This window comes from Enhydra lutris, unplaced genomic scaffold, assembly GCF_002288905.1.
Source record: "Enhydra lutris kenyoni isolate GAN:26980312 unplaced genomic scaffold, ASM228890v2 scaffoldscaffold15, whole genome shotgun sequence".
Classification (NCBI taxonomy): domain Eukaryota; kingdom Metazoa; phylum Chordata; class Mammalia; order Carnivora; family Mustelidae; genus Enhydra; species Enhydra lutris.
The window spans coordinates 57,903,471-57,925,561 of NW_019154099.1; the positions used below are offsets into that span (position 1 = coordinate 57,903,471).

The 22,091-nt window shown below is 42.6% G+C and overlaps 1 protein-coding gene across 1 annotated transcript in view; it reads right to left on the bottom strand.

Moving 5' to 3' along the window:
* Window positions 1-22,091, bottom strand: part of LOC111147124 (ephrin B2) — a 40,357-nt gene that overhangs the window by 4,588 nt on the left and 13,678 nt on the right. Inside the window, exon 2 of the mRNA XM_022503027.1 lies at window positions 13,264-13,547. Coding sequence (XP_022358735.1) covers window positions 13,264-13,547 — 284 coding nt within the window. The remainder of the gene's footprint in view (window positions 1-13,263; window positions 13,548-22,091) is intronic.

Below are 22,091 nucleotides of genomic sequence, written 5' to 3' on the forward strand. Positions count from 1 at the left end.
TACCCTTTTGAGGAGTGCTAGAATCTTCACTTAGTTCAAGTTCTCAGTTGATCTTTCTCAAAAATGAGGAAATGTTCTCCTGTAGAAAAACGCAGAAAGCTGAGGTCTTTATTTGGCCGATGGCTTCAAAAGTTTAGTTTACTTAATTCAAATGGAATCTCCATGTTTTCTAAGTCATATGCGCATAAATGTGCCCACATGCAAAAGTGCACCCAAATGCAGTGAAATGACTAACTTTTTCCAGCTAACGGCTTAACAAATATGTTAAAAATAAGATCTGAAGGGTCATGCACAGAAAAGGGAGAGACTACGGAGGTTTGTCTATTTTAATCTTGAAGTAATAAGGTCAGAGATTCAGATATAAAAGGAAAAAATAAATAAATAAAGGAATGAATACCAGAACCAGAAAGGATAAGACAAGGTAAGGAAGCTTCACCTGGGAACAGAATTCAAAAGTGCTGACTGCTTCTCCTTTGTTAGTTTGGAAGCAAGCACAGAGGAGCGCATCATTGGGTGATTTTTTTTTCTTTTGATTTTAATTTGTAGTCAACGCCCTTTCTGAATATCAGTTCTTTCATGCGGAGCTCCTTTTGGTTTACCCTAAATGTTGTCCCAATAACCCCCCACATAAAGAACTCAAGTATTCAAATTAAATTGCAATCTATAATTTAGCATCTACAGACTCTAAGACGGGAGGAGAGAAATTGTGCAGCAGGAGAATGAACCTGCTTTGCATCTTTTGCATTTGAAACTTTTTTTATTCTTTGGCGGCAGGGGTGGGGAGGGGGCTGGGAAGAAAGCCTTCTGGCCTGAGTTGCATAGAGGGAAATGGAAGTTTGTGCCTTTGCATGGTTGTTGGGGTTTCAGGACACCAGAGGCTGCTGCTATTTTGGAGGGGTGGGGGTGAAGGGGGAGGGTGGACCAGGAGGCAAAACGCTGTGATGTGCATTCCAGACTCTGCTTCATTCCCCTTTGAGTCAACTTGGGAGCAGGAAAGTTTACTGGAAGATATTGAAAAATTCATTACTAATGTTAACATACCATCCCCAATACCTGGTTGTTTAAGAAGGGGATAAACTCTATAATAGAGTGAGATGTTCTGCCATGGAAAGATTTTTGCCCTGCCCTCTGTTAGGAATGACCCGAGTGGTCACAGAAAGCCCGGTTTTCAGATGTCAGCACCCAACTGAAACTTCAGAAAGTAAACTTCTGAGCATATTTAAAATAACTTAAGAGAGACTTGAACTTATTTTATTTTTGATACCATAATGAAAATTAACCTCACTCTTCCTACCATACCACTTCATCAGGGAGTGTAAGGAGTGTGGTTCTCAGTGTTGAGGTCCCCCTGTCGCTGCCTTGACCAAGGACCCTGACAGGTGTCCCATCCTGACTGTACCTCCTTTGGGCAATGAGCTCTGAAATAAAGCCACAATTGATTTCTGATTTCTGCCATAACATCCAGTCACCAGAAGCTTTACAAGCAGGCGTAGCGGCAGCCTGCTTGAAAAACAAGAAATTGCTCATGCTTGGGGAGAAAAATCTACTTGCATTTCAGGAGACAATGTTGCAATATTTTTACTGTCGATTTTAATGTATTAGGAATTTTTAACTTAGAGAAAGAGTAAAAATAAATTGTTACCTCATTATACTTAGTTTTTCTTTGGGTCTCTCTGCCAGTATTAGCTAATGCCACCTCAATTACAGTATTACTAAATGGATGAAATTGCATTTAATCATTTAGAGACAGAAAAAAAAAAAAAAAAACCACACTGATATACCTAAGCTTTTAGTGCCCAGACAGTTTTTTCCCATGGCCTAGAGAAAAAAAAAAAAAAAGAGACTTTATAAAATTAAAAATTACTAGAAATTTTCTCCATCCAGTTAGAAAATAGGTTTAATAAAGATACATGGGCATTTTATGGCCTGCTTTTAAAAGCCTCAGCTTTGGGGATCTAATTGCATGCTGTAAGTATACTGAAATCACTAGATTGCTCCCCTGAGGCCTGATTTTCAGTGGGTGGAGATCATTGCTCAGCAAAAAAGTACCCTGAGTTCACACTGCCTGAGACGTTCTTCACATCTGAAAACTGCACTGGCCACCATCTGTGGTTTCCTGTGAATGTGCACACGGACTTCCACTTTGCTGCAGTTCTGACTCATGGGCAATCCTATGCTGGTTATCAGAGTACGGAAAAGAGAACCGGTGAATAAAACGGACTAAAGGGGCAAGAATCTTCCTGGCTGTGTTTTCTAGACTGTGCCCACGGAGAGGAAGTAATAGTGCATTTGAACATGGCTTAGTCTGATTGTTACTGCCCTGCACCCTGGGGTGCTGTTTTCGGTCTATCACATCGGGAACGCTGTGCTAATCAGATGGAGAATTCGCTGCTGGGTTTGTGCGGGTACATGGGCCTCATTCGCAAAGAGGTCAGGAATGAGGGCAGCACAAAAAAATTCTCCAGGATAATATACAGCTTCACTCCGAAGCTATGAAGGAAAATTCTTGGTTATGCTGGAGAGGATGAAAAACACACTCCTACACTCCTACTCTGGAAGGTATTTCAAACTATTTTAAAATGTAGCTTGTTGGGATGGAGCACAGCGGGGGGTGGGGGGGCGGGGGGGTGGCACAGGTGATGGACAGACACTCAAAGGCGAGTATTTTTATCCACTTCATCAAAGCCCTCAACCCAAGAAAAACAGGTAATAAGCATATCGGGTCAGTAAAGCCAGAGTTCAGTTGACTGTTAAGAATAAAAACCAAAATTATCTAAAGCTACATGGGACATTTTACTCTTTTTTGATTATGAAATAAACAGCATTTTCTGACAACTCTCTATCAGTGTCATTTTCCCTACACTACTCTCTTCTACCACGTCATGATACGCCGGCCCTCCTAATTTTGATTTCTTCGGGCCGGTCTTCCCATGCACATCAGTCTCTCCGTCAGCTCAACCCCGACTCAGAAGAACCAGAAGCCTATCACCTGACAAACTGAGAACTGAAAGAAGCAGAATCAAGAGACATGCAAAGGGAAGTCATGAGATTCAAATAAACACAGCACACAAACTAGGTTCCTGCCTTGCACCAGGGCTAGGAACCCAGAGTGTCTAAAGGAAGAAAAAAAAGAAAAAAGATGGAATGAGACCTGCAAGTTGGAAAACAGGGAGCCTGATAAAAATGCAATCAGTTATCGTGAACGTATAACCCAGGAAACTTAAGACCTAGGTCCTTAACCCCTGGACACCAACTCATATTCCCAGGGGGACTATGAAAACAGGGACTCGATCTCTAGATCTCAGGGCAGATTTTCATGCCTCGAGTATGAGTATCCTTTCAGATACTGACTGAGGAGAAAGATTCCAAACATGGAGATCATAATGTTCACTGAATGCCAAAAATAAACACCTTTTTCTGTAATTAATAAAAACTTCTGAGACAGAAACTGCTGTATCATGTGCCAAAAGGAGGAAAAATCCACTTCTTCTAACTCCTTTTTTGTGTTTTTCTTTGTGGATTTATAGTGTAAGAGATGAGGAATGTGTCATCATGAGTTTCCAAGGGCTCCGTTATTTTTGTTTGGGAGGATGTTTAAAAAAAAAAAAAATCAGCATTATTTCAAAGCACATGGCATTTCATTCCATAATATCAAATTTGCCTTATCTTTGCTGTAGAAATGCTTTTTAAAATGGCCTCAATTTGGAAAAGAAAAATACAAAGGAAGGTATTTTCAAAGTGAAATATAGATCCACAAAAAGGTTTTTTGTTTTGTTTTAATCTCTCCTCGACGAGATAGCCCTTGCTGGCATTGGATTAACTGATTTTAGTGTGTGGGGAACAGGTCACAGTTTAAACACTGTATAAGGGACTAGTGAGGTAGGATGTGTGGGTTTCTCAGCCAAGGAAACATTGTTCCAGTATGATAAGAAGAATCACTTGAATTAAAACCACATCACTATGGTTGTGTTTTGAAATTTTAAAGCAGTAAATCATGCATTAAGAATTAATAACTGGCTTAGCCCCAGTGACTTCTACACAACACAATTAATTAGTTTCTCTGCTAGACAGAATGATTTGGAAAAATGAATTTAAAAATGGAGTTCAGCCCTTCCCTGTTGCATTCTAGCATTAAAATGTGAGTAAAGATACCAGGTATCAAATATAAATGGATGCTCTTGAGGGAGATAGTGTAATTTCATTTCCTCATTTTCAAAGTTTCATCGTGAACAATGATAGGATATTCTGCTGACAGCTTGGAAATAAGAGGAGGAGTAACAACCTAGAAACAGTTTAGTCAACTGTCTTTGTGCGTTTACTAAAAGATTTAATGACATATATTACTTTGCCACTTCGTATTAATTTTGGGGGAAGGAGGAGAAGACAATGGGCTGCTCTATGGAACACCCAGTATATTCACTGTATCTCCTATTTCGTAGATCATGTAAGACTTGGGACATTGAGGGAGGCCAACCTATTGAGAGAATAGTAGCAATATAAAGTGACAGTCACCACATCTAGAGCATAAAAAATTCTATCACTGTTTACTCATAAAATCTTTGAACCATCAAGAACTGTATACAAAGATGCAGGTCGTGACCATCATTAAAGATGCTCAGAGCCACAGTTACCTTTGATAACATAGTCCTGAAGAGTCACTGATTACGTACAACCAGACTGCAAAGGATGGGGTGAGAAGCAGTGAGTGTGCGCGTGGGTGTGTGTGCGTGAGCACGCGCATGGACACACAGGGGATATCGGTCAACAAAAGACCAAGCTCCAGCAGTGCAGTGACATTTTTCGGAGAAAGATCAAACCGTCCTAGCAATAAATGACCAGTCCCTCTTTTCTTTCACTAGAGGCGTGTGAACCACATGACACTGATTACGGAGTGGTTCACTCTATTTCCCCTGAAAATATTGCTTGCAATGCCTTAGAGTCTCAATTTTTAAGGAATTCTGCTGAGGGAAAACATCTCTTTCTAGGATTTTATGGTTAAAAGTGAGGATGATTTATGCAGGTGGAATCTTTCATTAGGTAAAAAAAAAATTCAATAAGATCTCATTTAAAAAAAAGTTTTCATCTAGTATGCTTTAAGGGAATTCATCTTACTGTCACAGCAATTCAGACAAAATTAACATCCTATGTGATGGTCAACAGTGCATGAGAGTCGACCTTAATATGGGCCAAAATCTACTGAAAAGAATTACATTAAAAAAAAAAACAGGTGGCCAGATGACCACTTCGATGGAATGACCAAACTTCATGCCAAAAAGAAAGAAAAGAAATTTGGCAAGAACTATGTAAGAGTCCTAAAGATAAAACGTCATCCCCTTTTGTCTACATTAGCCTTACTTAAGCATTCAGATTTGTAAAACAGAGACTTCCCGGTCAACAGGCTGTGACAATATGTCATGGAGACATCCTGAATCATGAAGAAGCAAGTGTTTGCATGAATGGTTTCTAGCCCACAATCCACTGCCCACTCCCAGCTTTTTAACCATCTTAATCATGAAAATATCTGTGTGGAGATATGGAAATGTCTAGATAGCAAAGGGGGTCAGAGTAAAAAGTGCCTGGCGGGGAGGGCACCTGTCCCGCAACTTCTTGCTCATTCTACTGTCACTAATCGCCTGCAATGATATTAATGGCCCAGTAATTGGGCGTCTGCAGCACTGATGTGGAAAATACCCATCTGAGGCAGGGTTCATCTCTGGGTGGTAAGACTTCACTAGTGACTGAATTAATGTTTGCTGACAGTTTCGAATGTAACACTGCAGAGGAGAAAATGCGCCACTCTCCATGGCATGAGAGTTTAGATGGACGTGACGTTATTGGCTTTGACCATCCAGAGACCAGGGGTAACCCCAATAAATGCCTGGTCTGAATGTGCCCTACACATGAACCCGATCCCATTCAGGGGACACATTCTATACTCTAGGAATCCAGAGCAATTTTCCACATGTTCGCTTCAATAAAAGAATACCTTCATCTCCTGGTTGAACATCAGGAACAATGAAACTGGGCTACTTCACTTGTGCAAAAAGCCCTTTTTGAAGCAGAACTCTTGTTACTAACACACAGCCTGGTTCCCCTGTAACATCATCAAATACGCTCGTGCCTGAAGTGCTGCCTGTCCATGCATCTGTCTGTCCGTCCACCCATCCATCCCAAATGTAGCACTTGTATTTGACTAAGAAAATCGGAAGTCTCATCACCTCAGTTTGTATATTTGAGAAATTTACAATTCTTACAATTTTGCTATTTAGCAACGTTCCACTGAGGCGCCTGAAGGACTTGATAACTTTTTAAGAACACACAGTAACAGAGTCTTATGAAGACGTGGCCTCGGCGAAAAGATCTAAAAGCAAAGAGGAAATGTGGAAGACCTGACACGCTGCTGTTACAACCCCCTTGCCCCGCGGACCCCCTCTCCCTTCCTCCTGCTCCCGCAGGATCTCCTGCGTTCAGCTCCAGGGACTACGCCCTAAGTCAGCTCCAGGCCACACGCTATAAAACAGCGTGCAGGCCCGACGCGTTCGCACAAGCACAGCGATCACGAGGTGTCTGAACCATGTGAGCGTCTTCGTGCTGCTCCGTATGTGCTGCGTGTACCCGTGAGAGTCTTTACGTCACTACGCATGTGCGTGAGCGTTACACACACTCCCTCTACTGAACCACGCACGGGACGGGACATGTATGTACGTGACCTTTCATGTCACGAGGTATGCATGTGCACACTTGGTGACCCAGGGGCACCGTCACAGGCTGAAGATGCTGGTATAAGGGTTCCCACGGTCCTGGCTGGAGCCTTGACCTTTGCATTTCATGGCAGGGTGAACCGTACGCGCCATTTAGGAACTACTCAGACTTTCTACGTTCTTGTTTTCTCACAGTGATAAAAATTTCTCTACCACCTGTTTCTGAGACTGCCAGGGGACACAGAGTATGTGAGGCCATAACACTTCCCTTTTGAAGTCATCAAACACCTAGCCCGGGATCTCAGAATTTTAGGAACAAATGTGTGACTCTTAAGAACTACACAAATAAGTTTTCTCAAAGTGATCTTTTTATGTCTGTCTGTGCCTCTTGGCTATTTTTTTTTTAAGTGCTTTATTTTGCTTTTAGTTTTCATCTTCAAGGTGAATATTAAAGGCTATTAAGAAAAACTATCTCTCGCTCATTCTCTAGTATTATTCCATTATTTATAAGGCTAAGTAAACTTTAAAAAAGCTATAAATACAGGCACCAGAGATATCAGCATGAATCTTATGAAACTGTAGATGCAGTTTTACTCTGGGCAATTCATAAAGAATTCCTTTTTCCCAAGTAATCCTCATTTCTCATCTGGTCTCGCTTTGCTCTTGTTTTGCACATAGGGTTTTCAGTCTCTCCCCTCCCGTCTTCTCAGGGCTTTACGAAATCAGTCTTCTTTCCTTAGTGACTTTTGGGAATAAGGAAGAGCATCCGCAGGCCTCTCACTACTGTCCAGGTGACAACGTTAGGTGTGAACAGAGTCAGAAGCTTCTCAGTCCAATGTCCAGTTAGGCAGAAACTGAGACTGTGACTTCCGTGGAAAGAGTGTAAGTTTTATTAATAGGAAAATCAACCAGGAGACTTACTGTTACACTCGGAAAGAGCCCACAGTACCGTCAGAGGAGGATTTCACATTATGTTAAAAAAATAATAGAAACAACACTTCTAATTATCAGACTAATGAAATGTTCTTTCCCAGCTAGCCTCAGTGACAAGGCGACCCTGACATAATTTTTTTTTTCTCTGGGAAAATACACTACATTAGGAGGCTGCCGAAATTATCAATAAAAATACAGTGTTTCCTTTGTGTGCTGGGAAACTATGAAAAAGCTCTGGCAAGGTTGGTGAAAGGACAAGCGGGGAAATGATTATATGTACAGAACACTCCTCCCGGTCTGTCTCTTTCGGGTCTTACAGAGGATCTGCTAACAAGCTCGGGCAATTCCACCAACAAAAAGATATATAAATGCATGTTTCTTGGTCGAGGAAGCCCAGGGACAAAAGAACTTTTATAACACTCTAAGACAAAGAGCAGAGATCTTATAATTAAGTTATGCAGCCTTACTGAAACTTGTAAACTCTCTGGAGTTTCATTTTATGGATGGTTTGCAAATAAATTACGCTTTGTGGGTACATCTTCCCCGCCCGCTAGCTTGCAGAAAGGCATGGCTTTGCCCTTGGTCTTCTGACCTCACAAGCTCTGCTCCAAGGGGACCCCGTGGTTGTACTCATTAGGAGCCAACCCTGGAAATGAGCACTTGACATGTAACACCCACTTAATCTCATGTCGATCTGCTGAGGCAGGTCCCCACAGCTTGTCCAGTTTACAGATGAAGAGCTCGAGGCTGAGGCTGGGGAAGTTACTTGTTGAAGGACACTCAAGAACCGGTCTGTCGGACTCCGGACTCCCACCCACCATGCTTGTCTGTCACCCAAAGTGGTGTGTGTAGACAATGGTCCAGACAGCCAAGAGTCTGATGGACATTCCACTACAAAGAGGACAGTTGTAGGTTAGAAATAGAAAGGTGTTTAAATGCTGGAATTTGGCAATTCTATACAAGGTCTAAAACATAAATCCTCACCCCAAAGTCAGGGACGTAGGTAACAGGCTGATACTGTCCTTTCATTGAACTTAATGGAAATGAAGCTTTTGCTACATTTATCATATAAATTAACTCATGACAGAAAACCCATAACCATTACACAGGCCACACATTCTGATATATCTGAAGAGAAATCTACATGTGAAAGGTTATTTGAAAGCTCCTACAACTGTCTTGCTGGGGAGGTTACAGTACATCCCACATGTTTTCTGTCAGTTGTCAGACCTACCTCCTGGAATAAGCAAATCGGAAGCATGAAAGGAAAACAAACCCAAGGAAGTGAATATAAATTTAAAAAAATATACATATACACATATATAGTTAACGAAAATGCAGGAAATGAAATCTGCCGTTCCTCTGTTTTGATTCTTGAAGAATAGCGTTTTGTATGCAAGCGTTTTTATTTATTTTGCAATTTTGCTCAGAAGTGAACTTTATGCCTAAGAAACAGCAAAGCGAAGCTGACTGTGGAGGCTTCCAATTTCATATGCTCTGATTTTTAGAAAATTGCTTTGGGGAACTAAACCAATGACCTAGGAAATCATAACTCAGTCAAGCTCGTTCAGCCTTCCCACGGCAAAGAAAGGGGGGGCAGCTTGGGAAGGCCCACTGTCGGTACGGCAGGGCATACATTAAAGAACAATCTTTAATCCAACAACTGTTAGAAATAGCGTTCAGACTTATTCCACAAGTCCAAGTCTCAGCTATGGGTTTGAGGTAAAATACCATAGAACTTACAGATGGCTAAATTGGGAGGGGCCTGGTGCCCGTGGCTGCCTCTGTCACAGAGCTCAGCTGTGGCCACTGTTCACTTAAAAAGTACTGACACAACGGCACTCATTTTTCATCCATCTCTGACTCACACAATCTCGGTAGAGTGAAGACAACGTCTTTGTTAGTATTTTGCAAGGTTCCATGCTGAGGTTGCACGAGCGACCTACAGAACCTTCATAAGGTTGGAGGTCACAAAGGGCGGACAGATCAAAACTGCTGACTCAGTCGGCCCAGTGCTGTCATCTCTAAAAGAAACTGTAAGCCACGCACAGGAAGTGTCTACAGAAAAGTCACTGACACAAACAGGGACGAAGGCTGAGAACACAGGAGTACTCCCCTCCATGAACTGGAGTGTTTACCGAGCTTCCCTTGAAAATGGGCACTTAAGAACAGATAGTTATTTCATAAACTTTTTGAAATTTTAAAGACAAACATAACTGTAGGTTATATAAATGCTTACTATGCTTTTAAGGCGATTAAGAATGTGAATGTCATAAAGAACGGGGGAGGGGTGCTTTTTCAGACCAAATGGCACTAACATCCCTATTTCTGGATCATTTAAGATTAGGAGTTTGATGATGCAAATCAGGCCTAAGGCTAATTACTGAAATAGGTCACTTGAAAAAGTCAATTCTAAATATTAAGAAAACCCACATACATCATTTTGCCACATGTCAAAGCAAATAATCATCTATGAGAAGAGCTAATGAGGAAGCGCATCATTTTGTCATGTCATTGCCTAAGGGAATTTAGTGGATACTTGGTAGGTTTAAAAATATACTTGCAATTAAAAATTAATATTTACTTCCAAAACTCCAAAGCCTGATGACTATATTCTAAAAATCTGGTAACACTGTAAATCAAATTAAAGGTCTTTGAATTCACAGCAGATTCCATCCATTTTGACTGGAGAAGAGACACACTAACAAGAGATCCTACACGGGATATATATATATATATATCCAACCATAGAATGGTTTGGAACTACAGGCCTCCATCACTGGCCATAAGAAAAACGACAAAAGAACTTTCTAGAAAAGAAATAAAAATTCAAGAGATAAGGTGACTTTCTCCTTAAGTGCAGGCAAGGGACTCGACCCCAGGTCCCTAGGCTGCTGGCCCATTGCTCCTGGGATCAGTTTCCCTGGGGTGTTATCCAGCACTCGGGCTGACTATTGGCAAACTGGACTGTTCCCCTTGGGGGCTAGCGTGACCCCACACCGTCACTTCTCTGGTTCCTGCCCGCGACAAAGAGCCAGCTCACAGGGCTGATGATGTTAATACGCATACTTTTAGTGATGAAGGTGCTTAGACAACGAAGATTTGGAGTTGGGATACCAGGTGTATAGCCGCATCTCCCAACCCCACATTATTAACGGTCTCCAAGTGAACTGAGGGCCTGAGGTGTTCGAGATACATTTGTGAGTCTGAGTGCTCTCCATTATGCCATCTTGAATAGTCCTCTTTTAAGTCGAGTGTGACTCCGGGGTGTATGGTGAGTGATTGTGCGATGTGGAAATCAGAGACTTCTAAAAATCTTGGAATTCTCGCAGAAGCAATGCAAAGTCAGCATTAAGTTTTTAAGCAATTGTAAAACGTGTTCTGCTCGTCTGTCATCTCCTTTCCAGGGAAAGTTGTCTATCAGTGAGTGAGCTCTGCTGGCCGGGGCCGGGCATGAGAAGTGAGCTTCCGGCTTCTCCCCGGTACCTGCAGTGTCTTCCTATGTCTGTGGCGTGGTGGGATCGCTCAAGGGTCTGGGAAGTGTCTCCCCTGGTTGTTGGCCAGTCTTCAGCCCCGGACACTCACCTGGCTGGCAGCCTTCCAACAGCCTCTCACTGTTTCACACTCTATTTTAAGAAAGATTCTCTTATCCCAGGCTACCATGAGGTTTTACCTGGTAAATCGTCCCTCTGAGGCAAGTTCTGGTGGCCAGGGGAGCTCGGCTACGTGCCACTTAAACTCATGATGAGTTTTTACAGAAAGATAAGGAAGAGATGCCGCTACTGTATAGATTAATATTGGAACTGTAAATTAAGTCGTACCTCTAAAAACACACCTGTCACATAACGATGCCTCGTAGTTACGCAGTGCTCGCTCTGTCGCACACAAAGGTGATGCACCCCACCTCAGAAGCGTCCCAACACCCCGCCTGCACTCGGGGGGATGCACATTGTAGGAAGCCATCTTCACGAAGCCATAAATGAAAATAAGAGGACGGAATCTGCGTCTGGGGCTTATCTGCAGGGAAGAGCTGGCTCGCGCACCTGGGCGGGACACACGGTTCTTGGGATAGATGCTGGGAACTGCAGGCCTCGGGGGGGTTCTAGAGCACCACCTGCCCCAAGGCACTATGTGAGCTCTCTCCCCCCTGCCCAGGGGGCACAGCCCTCCTTGGGGATTCATCAGGTCCCTGCACTACACATCAGTGTCCTTGGCAGACAAAAGGTCTTAAAAGGTCTTTAAAATAAATAAATAAGCAAGCCACTAGGCTTCCGGTATCTTCATGGGTTTTACCCAATAACTATCTTCAATTTTCAAAGATTTCTCTACAATTTTGTACACTTTACCATCCCGCCTCCTTGTTTCATCCCTCAGAATGCTTTTATTTTCATTTTATGATAATTATTCCTTTAAATCTATAATTTCCCACTTTCCCTTTCTCTGTGGCACTGACTCTCGCTAAGCCACTCTCTCAGTGTCAAGTTGGCTCCCATCAGGTTTTCAGGTCCTGGTATTTCAGGTTTGCCACAAGGATGAGATAATTAGACAGCTATGACCATCTTTGTCTTAATAACTCATGTAGTAAAAAACAGGGTATTATTGAGTACTAAGTAAGTATCCAGTGAATTCCTGACTTTGCATTCTCAAGAGCGGCCAGAAGGCTGAGAAAGCCATTTCCACCGGATCACCAAGAGATGGGATGGGATCCCAGAACAGAGCTCTGCACCCCTGATGAACCGAAGCCGGGATTCATCACATGCGCACTCCCGCCCGGTTATGGGCATAGTTTTACACCAAAGAAAAAGAAAACCTATTTCATGGCTTGAGTGATAATAATCACGCAGATGGCACTCTGACAAAACCCTGGGCCTGGAACAACCCTCTCTCTGTGCCCACACATCGCGTGCTCCTAGCAGGCATGTGCTTGGATGCCTGTACCCTTTGCCCTCAGTGTCATGAAGGGAGCAACAGCTCAGATATGACCCGAAGGATATCTAGTACCTGTTTCCTGCAACAATGTGTCATATTATTACGCAGATGGAAGGAAAAGGTAATTCACTGAACAAACCCAAGTCTTATACTTCTAAATCTGGTTTTAACATGTCAGTGTGTAATTCTGTTTTGCCTCTAACCCCCTATCCTTTGAATCTATGGGCTCCACAAGGAAAGGGCACCATTACACCACCTTGCTCACTGTTCAGTCCCTAGCACTTACACACAGCTTCTGTCATACAGTAAATACTAAATTACTAAATGCGTGAGTGAACAGATGGACAGATGGACGGATGGATGGGTGAAGAGAAAAGTCATCGCATAAGATTTACCTATGAGATCTCACCAGTGGTCCTTAAAAATGTTTTGTCAGTAGAGATGCTGAGTATATTCATAAATATCCATTTATTTCAATACTATAAAACCTCTAGGAGGTTTTCTCCTCTTTGGGTATTTATATTATCGAATAATATTGGTACAGGGTCCTCATTCAATTAAGGTTTCTTAAAAAAAAAGGGACAATTTTCAGCAAAGATTCTCACCAGATTATTTGCCACAGAAATAATTTAAAAAATTGATACAGATTTATTCAGCTTATTTTAATTTCTATAAGACAAATGAATAAAATTATACTTACATATAATGTAATAATCTCTGTTCTTCTGAAATTCTAGGCCCCAGAGGTTAGGGCTGAACTCTTGAAACTTGATAGTGAATTTTACGTCTTGGTCTGGTCTAGCACAGTTGAGAAGAGGCGTGTTTTCCTTCTTGATAGTGCAGCGGTCCGCCTGGTCTTTATCAACCATATAAACTTTATAATACTCATACTGGCCCACAGTTTTAGAGTCCACTTTGGGGCAAATAATATCCAATTTGTCTCCTATCTGTGGATATAGTACCAGTCCTTGTCCAGGTAGAAATCTAAAAAAGCATAAACAAAAAAGCCATTGAGTTGATAAAATTAACAATTTTAATGATAATTATAATTTAGCCAATGTCAATAATTCCAAAGTACAATTTTATAAATCCACATTTGTATTTGCCAAAAGTATCTTAGTTCAGATCAGCAGGGGATGAATGTATTTAGGAATTAGGCTCTAAGAAAGAAAGAAAGAAAAAGAAAGAAGGAAAGAAAGAAAGAGAAAAGGAAAGAAAGGGAAGGGAAGGGAAGGGAAGAGAAGAGAAGAGAAGAGAAGAGAAGAGAAGAGAAGAGAAGAGAAAAAAGGAAAGAAAGGAAAGGAAAGGAAAAGAAGAGAAGAGAAAAGAAAAAAGAAAAAAACCCACTCTCTCCTTACTCTATGCAACAGGATCAGTCAACCTCCTGACACTCCTTTCTACCACCCCCTCGCTTGTAATATTTCAGTACTCCTTTGTATAACTTCACAATAACTTTTCCTAGGTGGTGAGTCACACCTTCACACCTGTTTGTTATTTTTCTAGCCCTTGGCAGCTTTGGTTTATTGGACGCGCCATAGAAAGATGGCGTCAATTCCAAAGAAGAGTGGGTGCGCTAACACTTTGTTGTCCTGTTAGTTTCCATTTGCTGTTGATGTTAATTAACAGACAAGTTTCATCAAGAATGTTCAAATTACTTATTGTAATTAGTCAGTCACTGATCAGACAATGGGTTTTTTATTACACCGAACAAAAGAAATGTCTTACAAACCCATAAAAGATAACCAGAAATAACTCCCTGTCCTATTGATTCAGCTGCAAGATGAGAAGTCCTCCCAGGGCAAGGACAGCAACCACTGTCCCTGCTCCACAAACCTTTTTTTCTGCCTTGAGATGTATTTGCTCCAATTAATTCTTAGAAGCAAATCTTTAGAACTAAGATGACGGATACAATATCCCCTTAATGCTTTCAGCTAAAAGCTTCCCTCCTCTCCTTTCTCCTTCTTGCTTGCCATGCTGCTGAAAGATCTTTCCTAATGGGGAGTTTCTCTGAGTAACTGGAACGAGAGCTTTCTAATGAACATCCATCCACAAGTGCGAACACTAACAACACACTCAGAAACCCCATCTAGTCCCTCCCTCGGTAAGCAGCCAGGCCTGCAGGCTCATTAAAATATTAAAGCCCAAGAACAAAGCATCACATCTGAATCCTTCCAATCCAGTCCTTTATTTTACCGGGGAAGCCCACCAGCCATGACAATTAATGGGTCATCGTTCAGGGAGAAAGAGAGAGCAAGGGAGCTCCTGGATGATAGGGCACCTCCAATTTCAAGCCCAGACGGAGGAAACGGGTTATGATTTATGCTAATGAATGGTATTAATTTTCTGAAAAGTACAGGAGGTTGTTATGAACCATCACAGAACATAACAAATTATAGCATAGATTTATATTAAAAACCAATACTCTTTATGGCAGGAAAAATTCATGCCGCATGGTGGTTTGTCACTTTCTTTGGGAATGTGTCATTTATAATCCCAAAGAAAGTGTGGTTCATCCCCCCTTTTCCCCCAAGCTCCTTTAGCAAGGACATAAGACATTTCATTGACAGACAGAAAGAAGGGAAGGAAAGAAAAGTGAACAAGACATATTTAACAAAGTCTTTCTCAAAATGAACATTTTAAAAATAAGAATGACACATTCCAAACAACCAAGTGTGTACCCTTGAAGTCTATTTCTAAAACTTTCGACAAATGAGGACCACCACTAATGAAAGCCTCTCTGTGACTTTCTTGGCCATCCATTCAGTTTTCTGGGGAGATGCTTTGAAAAGTCAACTCCCACCCCCCACCTCCTGAGTGCCCATGTCATCTCCATAGGCCATTCTGTCTTTCTTGCAGGTAAAACACAGCTCTGGGTTCTGGGAGAGGGACTGAAGGGCTGAACCAGCATGTTCGTGGATGAAGTTCTGTTGTCTTTACTTCTGCCCCTCACAGTGATTCTACGTGTCCTTTGGGTTAAGAAGTGGGGGCAGGTTGCCCGGAGGAGGGTATGAAGGAAGCGTGGTGACCATTACACGGCTCCCCTTCCGAACACAACTTTTTCCTCGTGTCTTATTCCTTGACATTGTCAAGAAATCTTCACTGCATCCAAGAACCAGAGGCCGATCCCTGCCGGGGACCCTCCCCACACTGCACATTTTTGATTCTCAATCTGCTCCTTTGGGAGCCGGCACAGAGCGAGCAACACGCAGTAGACTGTGTTAGAAGTGTCCCCAAACCCCAGCCGAGGTCTGCGGGCCTGTGTCTGCGTCCTCTCAAAGCTCTAGCCTTCACACCCATCCACTTTTACCCTGGGGCCACTTCTCCAGGGGCTTGCCCAGGCTTTAGAGATCAGGATCCTTGGCAGCCAGAAGGACCCATTTTCATGTGCATCCAGTTTCCTTAAGGAAGTGCATCAGACCTCCCAGCCGCTTGCGATGACCACGCATCTCAGAACTCTCCCACATCGCACCCCGTGGGCCTGACGTCTGGCTCCCCAAGCTCTTTCTTCATTCAGAATGCTCCCTCGAACCTGTTCCCTTCATGAGAGGGTTTTTTTTTTCTTTTCTTTTTTTTTTTTTTTTTTTTTTTTTCCATGCTTAACCAAAGGATCACGGGAGATTTCCAGCCAGCCATGTAAGTAACTGCTTATGGCTGTGTCTTCACTCACCAAATCTGAGTTACAGCTTTGGCTGACGGGGCTGAGGTCCAGAACCTCCGACCCCTGGGCCAGTCTGGGTAGGAGGACCACCATGTTTTAGACTGTATTTTCAGAAGGCACAAATCATGTAAAGAGTGGTAGCTGTCAGTGATGGGGGAATGATGGATGGGGAGGGTAAGTCATCCGAAAGCTTGGCAAAATGAAAGGGGAGAGGAGAAATCTCGAATTTCAATAAGCATATTTGATATGCTCATAAGAAGTAAATCTCGATGAAACCCACTATTCCAAATGCTCCACAAAGTGTCTGTTTACTTTTCAGGATACATTTTGGCAAAAGAGCAAGGCAAGGGTTTGATCCTTTTCCCTGAAAAAATAATTGTTTCAAGAATTCCTTAAAAAAAGACCCAGCACTTGAGTGCTTTAAAGTTTACTTAAGCATATGTATACACAGATACACAAGATACATATATAGAAATGTAGATATGTATATCTACATATAACCTGGTTTACATATGATTTACATAGAACATAATGTATATAAAAATATGCAAACACATATTTAAACTGGTGAGCACACCAGTCATTCGATTGATGAAATTACAGTTTTCAGCGAAGAGTGTGGCTGAGTTGAGAATCTGAATCAAGAATTTCTTGCCTACATTACTACTGTGCACAGTCAAGCCCCCCCAAAACCCCTTTGCTCCCCAGGAACCCTGTTTCTAAGGCAACATGAGAGCAAAAAGAAAGTCAAGCAAGCGTAATGATGAAAGTGATCTGTTTTGTGCTCGACGCTCCGAGTGACAGAAGCGTAAGGTGCTCGTGGTCAGGAACGTGTAGTCCAGCTCCCTGAGGGCAGGCAGAGCCCATGTGTCCGGTTCAATGTTGAATGTCTAAGGGCTGACATATAGTAAATGCTCATAAATAATGCATTCATTGAAAAAATATGAAAGAACAAATGGAAGAGAAGATATACACAAACTTAAATCAAATTATACGCCATAGACTTTGCAGATTTAGGCATGGAAGAATTCTGCAGATAGGCCCAGCTAATGTTGGGAGGACAGGGGTGTGCTGAGGGCAGAGATGGAATTTCTAGGACGTCATTCCAGGCATGATGGTTATTTCTGAAGAGCAAGGAGCAGTGCAGACAGAGCCTCTGACCCATTCTCTCTGGAAGGATCTGGGAGTGTGACAGTCTTCTACAGTCCCTTCCCATCTAAAATGCAGTGTACTTAGCCCCTCCAGAACCACTAATAATGAATACACAGCTGCTTTTGAGAACTTATTCTCAGCTAAGCACCGACAGAGGCCCCTTCCACCACATTATCTTGATTTAACCACTGCACACGTACGTAACATGCAAAACAGATGAAGCCCTGCTGTGCCAAACAGGAGACACGACAGGAAAAGCCCCCTTTCTTTGCACACTTTTCAGTTCTCACTGCATCACATTAGAGCATAAATCTGGTTTTGTGAAATGCAATTTTTTTTTCTAAATTGAGCTTTGCATAGATAAGCCATGAAGTTAAGGAAAACGAAGAGAAAGTGAATGGCCATGCAGGCTTGCAATCATTCCATGGAGTCTAACTCCATGCCAAGCATGTGCCTGCTGTGGAGGCTGCTCCAGAAGTAGTCACTTGAGAACACGGCTCACAAAGGCAGCCATCTGGTAACCCAACCTTGCCCCAGGAGGCTGAGAACCCATAGGTGGGGAAGAAACCAGCCAACTATGTAAGATCTGTGTTTTAATTACAGTGCTATGGATGGTCTTCTGACAACTTAGGAGAATCCAAAATGTAAGTGAAAATGAAACGGGGTGAATTTCTTAATAACACCACTTTCGAGTGGAAAATGATTGTGTCCCATATGTTAAAAGCAAGTCAGTAACCATAGGCTTAAAACATAGACAAAACCCTGTTTCTGAAGCGAGGTCCTTTCTATTGGGATTTTATTACCCCAAGATTGCCGAGAGATCTTAGTAAGTCAGACTACACAGTGTAACTATGCCCTGAATATTTTGTAATCGTTAGTAATTCACTTAATCCTGTTTCGACCTAGGAAGTATTCAAAACAAGATGACACAAAACAACACAGAGGGAGAATTACGGTGGTGAACACTGGCTAATTTCAGATTTCTAACCTGGCTCTCCACGGTGGAGGTCAAATACAGATTTCTTTCTGTGTGATGAAATAACATTTGTCTTCTAACCAAAAGGAGCATCGAATTACAAGCCATGCCACACAGGTGCGGTTGTTTTTGTGAAACTCTACACAAACAAAGAGTAGTGACGGGCATCAGTTCATAAAGTCTGCCGGGGTGGAATCCCAAACAAAGCCCGAAGAAGGCCTGCAGTGCTTCATGTCCTATAGAGGACAGAAAACAGAGCCAGGCCACTTTCCTTTCTGAGCCGGGCTACCAGAGGGCAGAGCAGTCACCCTGCTGCCGTCCTGGGAGAGAAGCCATACCCTCCTCTCCATCAGGAGACGTTGGCTGAGGGCTGCTTCCTGGAAGCCGGTGCTGGGCTGCAGGGCCTCCCAGAATGGCAGTAGAGGGGGCCTGCTGAGTACAAACAGGCAACTCCTATGTTTTCCCCAATGAGTCACTTTCAAGCAGGACAATGGGTGTGAGCACTCTGAATCAGATATAGAGACAATATGGAATAAAACAGTTAACCTGCCTGAAATGAAATGATCTGATACCAGAATGTTTTTATCTTCTGATTACCTATCAAATGTAATCCGAGTTTTTATTTTTGTTTTTTTTTAAGTTATTCACCACACCAGACTCTAACCCTTCCCACGGGGAATGCTCTGAATCAATCTAATAACCTAAATTAGACATTAATATTTAGTAATCTAAATTAGATCTCTAAGAATCTAAATTAGACATTTCAACTTCATATTCATTATTGTAGAAACTATTTATAATACAGTCCTTATGCGACATGATACTCTGTAATGTTTTAATCCACACTAGGAATCCACGCTTTAAAAAACAAAAAAATAAAAATAAAAATAAAAACCCTTACATGACGCATTTAAAGTATAAACCAGCTACTTGGGAGCTCAGGTCACAGCACGCAATTTTCTACGACAGACCAGAGCGTCACGCGGGCGGGCGGAGGTCTGGATTCCTTTGTTGACCAGCACTGTGTTACCGGGTCTTGCGGGTGCTTGTGAAATCAGATGGGGGCAGTGGGTGTCCCGTCTACTTCTCACCTGGGCCAGATGGAGGACAAGGGTCCACGGGAAGCCAGTGGCTGAGATTAGCCTAGGGATCACTGTGCAGGGGGAACTCACAGCTGCACTCCCAACCCGTCCACAAATGGCCCATCTTCTCCCCTACCCACTCTTGCCTTTGTCCCTGATTGGGACACCTACCCCTCAGGACAAACATTCAATGACTTCTTATGCTTTTCTTCAAAGTTGTCCAAAATGAACCTAGAAGAAAGGTCAACTCACTGAGGGGCTCCCTTGATGCTGACAGAGTCTGTAAAAATACATACGAGAAACAGGAAGCCTGGTTCCCCTGAGGGAAGGACTATATGGAGGTAAATGATGGAAAGATATGCCAGACCACCAGCTGTACCAGAGCAACTCGGTAAGCAGCACCGAGCACAAAGTACCAAGCTGACAGAGAATAAAAGAGATGAGAAGAAGACACAGACAGGAATGACCCACGTCTTTGTCTAAACAAACAACCGGGGCAGGTAAACCGCCTTTAACCAGACACGATGACAGTGTTCCCATGTTAAAAAGTGTCAGTTGAGATCCAGAGCCATTTCCATTTACTAGTTCCATAAAATCTCTTTCAGTATCTGGTATTTCTGCCTGCTGATGGCAGGCATCATCTGCCTGAGAACAGGGCCCTGGGGCTCAGTAACAGGACCACCGAAAATCCAGCCGCTATGTAACCTTGGGGGACAGGGGACCCACAGGGGATATCGCACTTCTGGAGAACCCTGCCGAGCAAAATAAGATTTGTAAACAACACAGATGCTACTTTTTTCATGGGGATTTTAATTTTTCCTTTCTTCTCAAAGTTCCATTGGAGTAAATAATTATTGTAAGTACGTGGCTAATTTCAATTGAAAACAAGCACAGAGACACAACGTGTGGTATGATTCTACTTGTTTGGCTGACAACACAGAAAACATACACAGATGATCAAACTTGGGGCCATTACCTGGGACTTTCAGATACTGGAGGTGATAGACCCAGGGCGATTTCTAGCTTTCTGTGTTTTTCAGAATTTTGTACCATAAACATTAAATGCTTTTATGATCACATGGAACATTATTTTCAGTGTACAGTTTCAAACAACGAACGATATCATGTTCTTGAGCCATCTTTCCTAATTCTGATTTTAAAAATCAGCATTTAAAACTTGTAGACATTTTAACTTTTTTGATGCATTTCCTTAGAAAGTAGCTAAATAAAGTTATTATGGTTGGAACTGTGGCCTATGTAACAAATCAGCTCTGGAGTCCACCAAACCCTAGTAATTAACGTACGACCAGTTGATCCAAATAAATGAAAACTACGAGATGGATACAGTTTAGGCTTAATCACTGCACTGGAAAATTCTGGAAGTTGGCTAACATTTCAGGGGATCTGAATGCCAACTTTAGGAGGAGGTTCACCCTAGCAGTTGGTACCAAAAATCATTGTCCTTTCACAGAATAGGTTTCTTTGCAAGCCAGAGCTCTATACTAAGTACACTTGGAGTTTACTATATTTTGAAAAACATGGACTCTTCCCACAAAACGTTTCTATTTCATTTTAATTAGATCTCAAGGGCTGCAGAGAAAAGGAGCAGTCCGTTTGTAAATTAGTCCAAAATCCTGGAGGAGCAGCACGTGGCAGCTGATTGGGCTTTCTGGTCACCTCCTGACAAAAGACGCAGGTTGCTCTGGGTAAGCCCAGACCCATGAACCAGAACCACACCGCGCACTGGGGGCCTTCCAGGTCTCTACGGGGCAAAAAGAGCATTAACACAGAAGCCCCAAGATTCCTTTCAGAAACATCCTGTGCCCCAAGGAATAGAAATAAGTCCAGAAGCTGGACTTAAGCAGGACTTACGTGAATTTCATAACTAGGCAGGAATCTCCGCTCGTACCGCGTCCGTGGAATGCTACAATGCTGCCATAGCTTAGTAAGACCGCCCCTCTCTCAGCAGCCCAAGCAGAAGTCTGTTCCAAAGGGAATAAATAAAAAGCAGGGCCCACAATAGACATAGGCAATATCAACCCTGAGAAATATTTGGAGAAAGTTTCCTTCTTGTGGATAGCACTTTACTGCCCCCTTTTGCACTTTCCCATCAGAACAAGATTCTGCACAAACCTTCTCTGAAACCAGAGAGAGACAATGGGGCAAAGCTACAGGGTGTCAGCTTCATACAGAATTAGGTCACCGATACCATTGCTTGGAGTAGCAAGGAATTACCTTAGAACTTGAAGCCAGTGTACCACTACCTTCTCAGTGGCTTTAAACCTCCAAGAAATAAGGTAGTAATTGGAGGCTTTAATTGACATTTTCTGCCTTAATTCAAAAGTGTATGGGTGCTGGAACAATCGCTGATTTTCACAGGTGCCCCTTTTTTCCACACTTTCCTCAAATAAATATCATCAGCAACATGAACCTGATTTATTCAAGGAAAAGAAAAGGGGCATAAAAGCAGGCTATACAATCTGGGACCATTAAAGTGTTATAAATCTGAGAGCTAGGGGGTGGGTGGGGGCGGTGCGTTTCAAGCTTCACGCCAATGACAAGCAAAATCTTTTCCAGAAAGATGAGAAGCACAGAAATGCGAAATGCACTGTAAGCCCATGGGTGCGCAAACCAGTCCAGCAACTTTTCAAGGTGAGGCG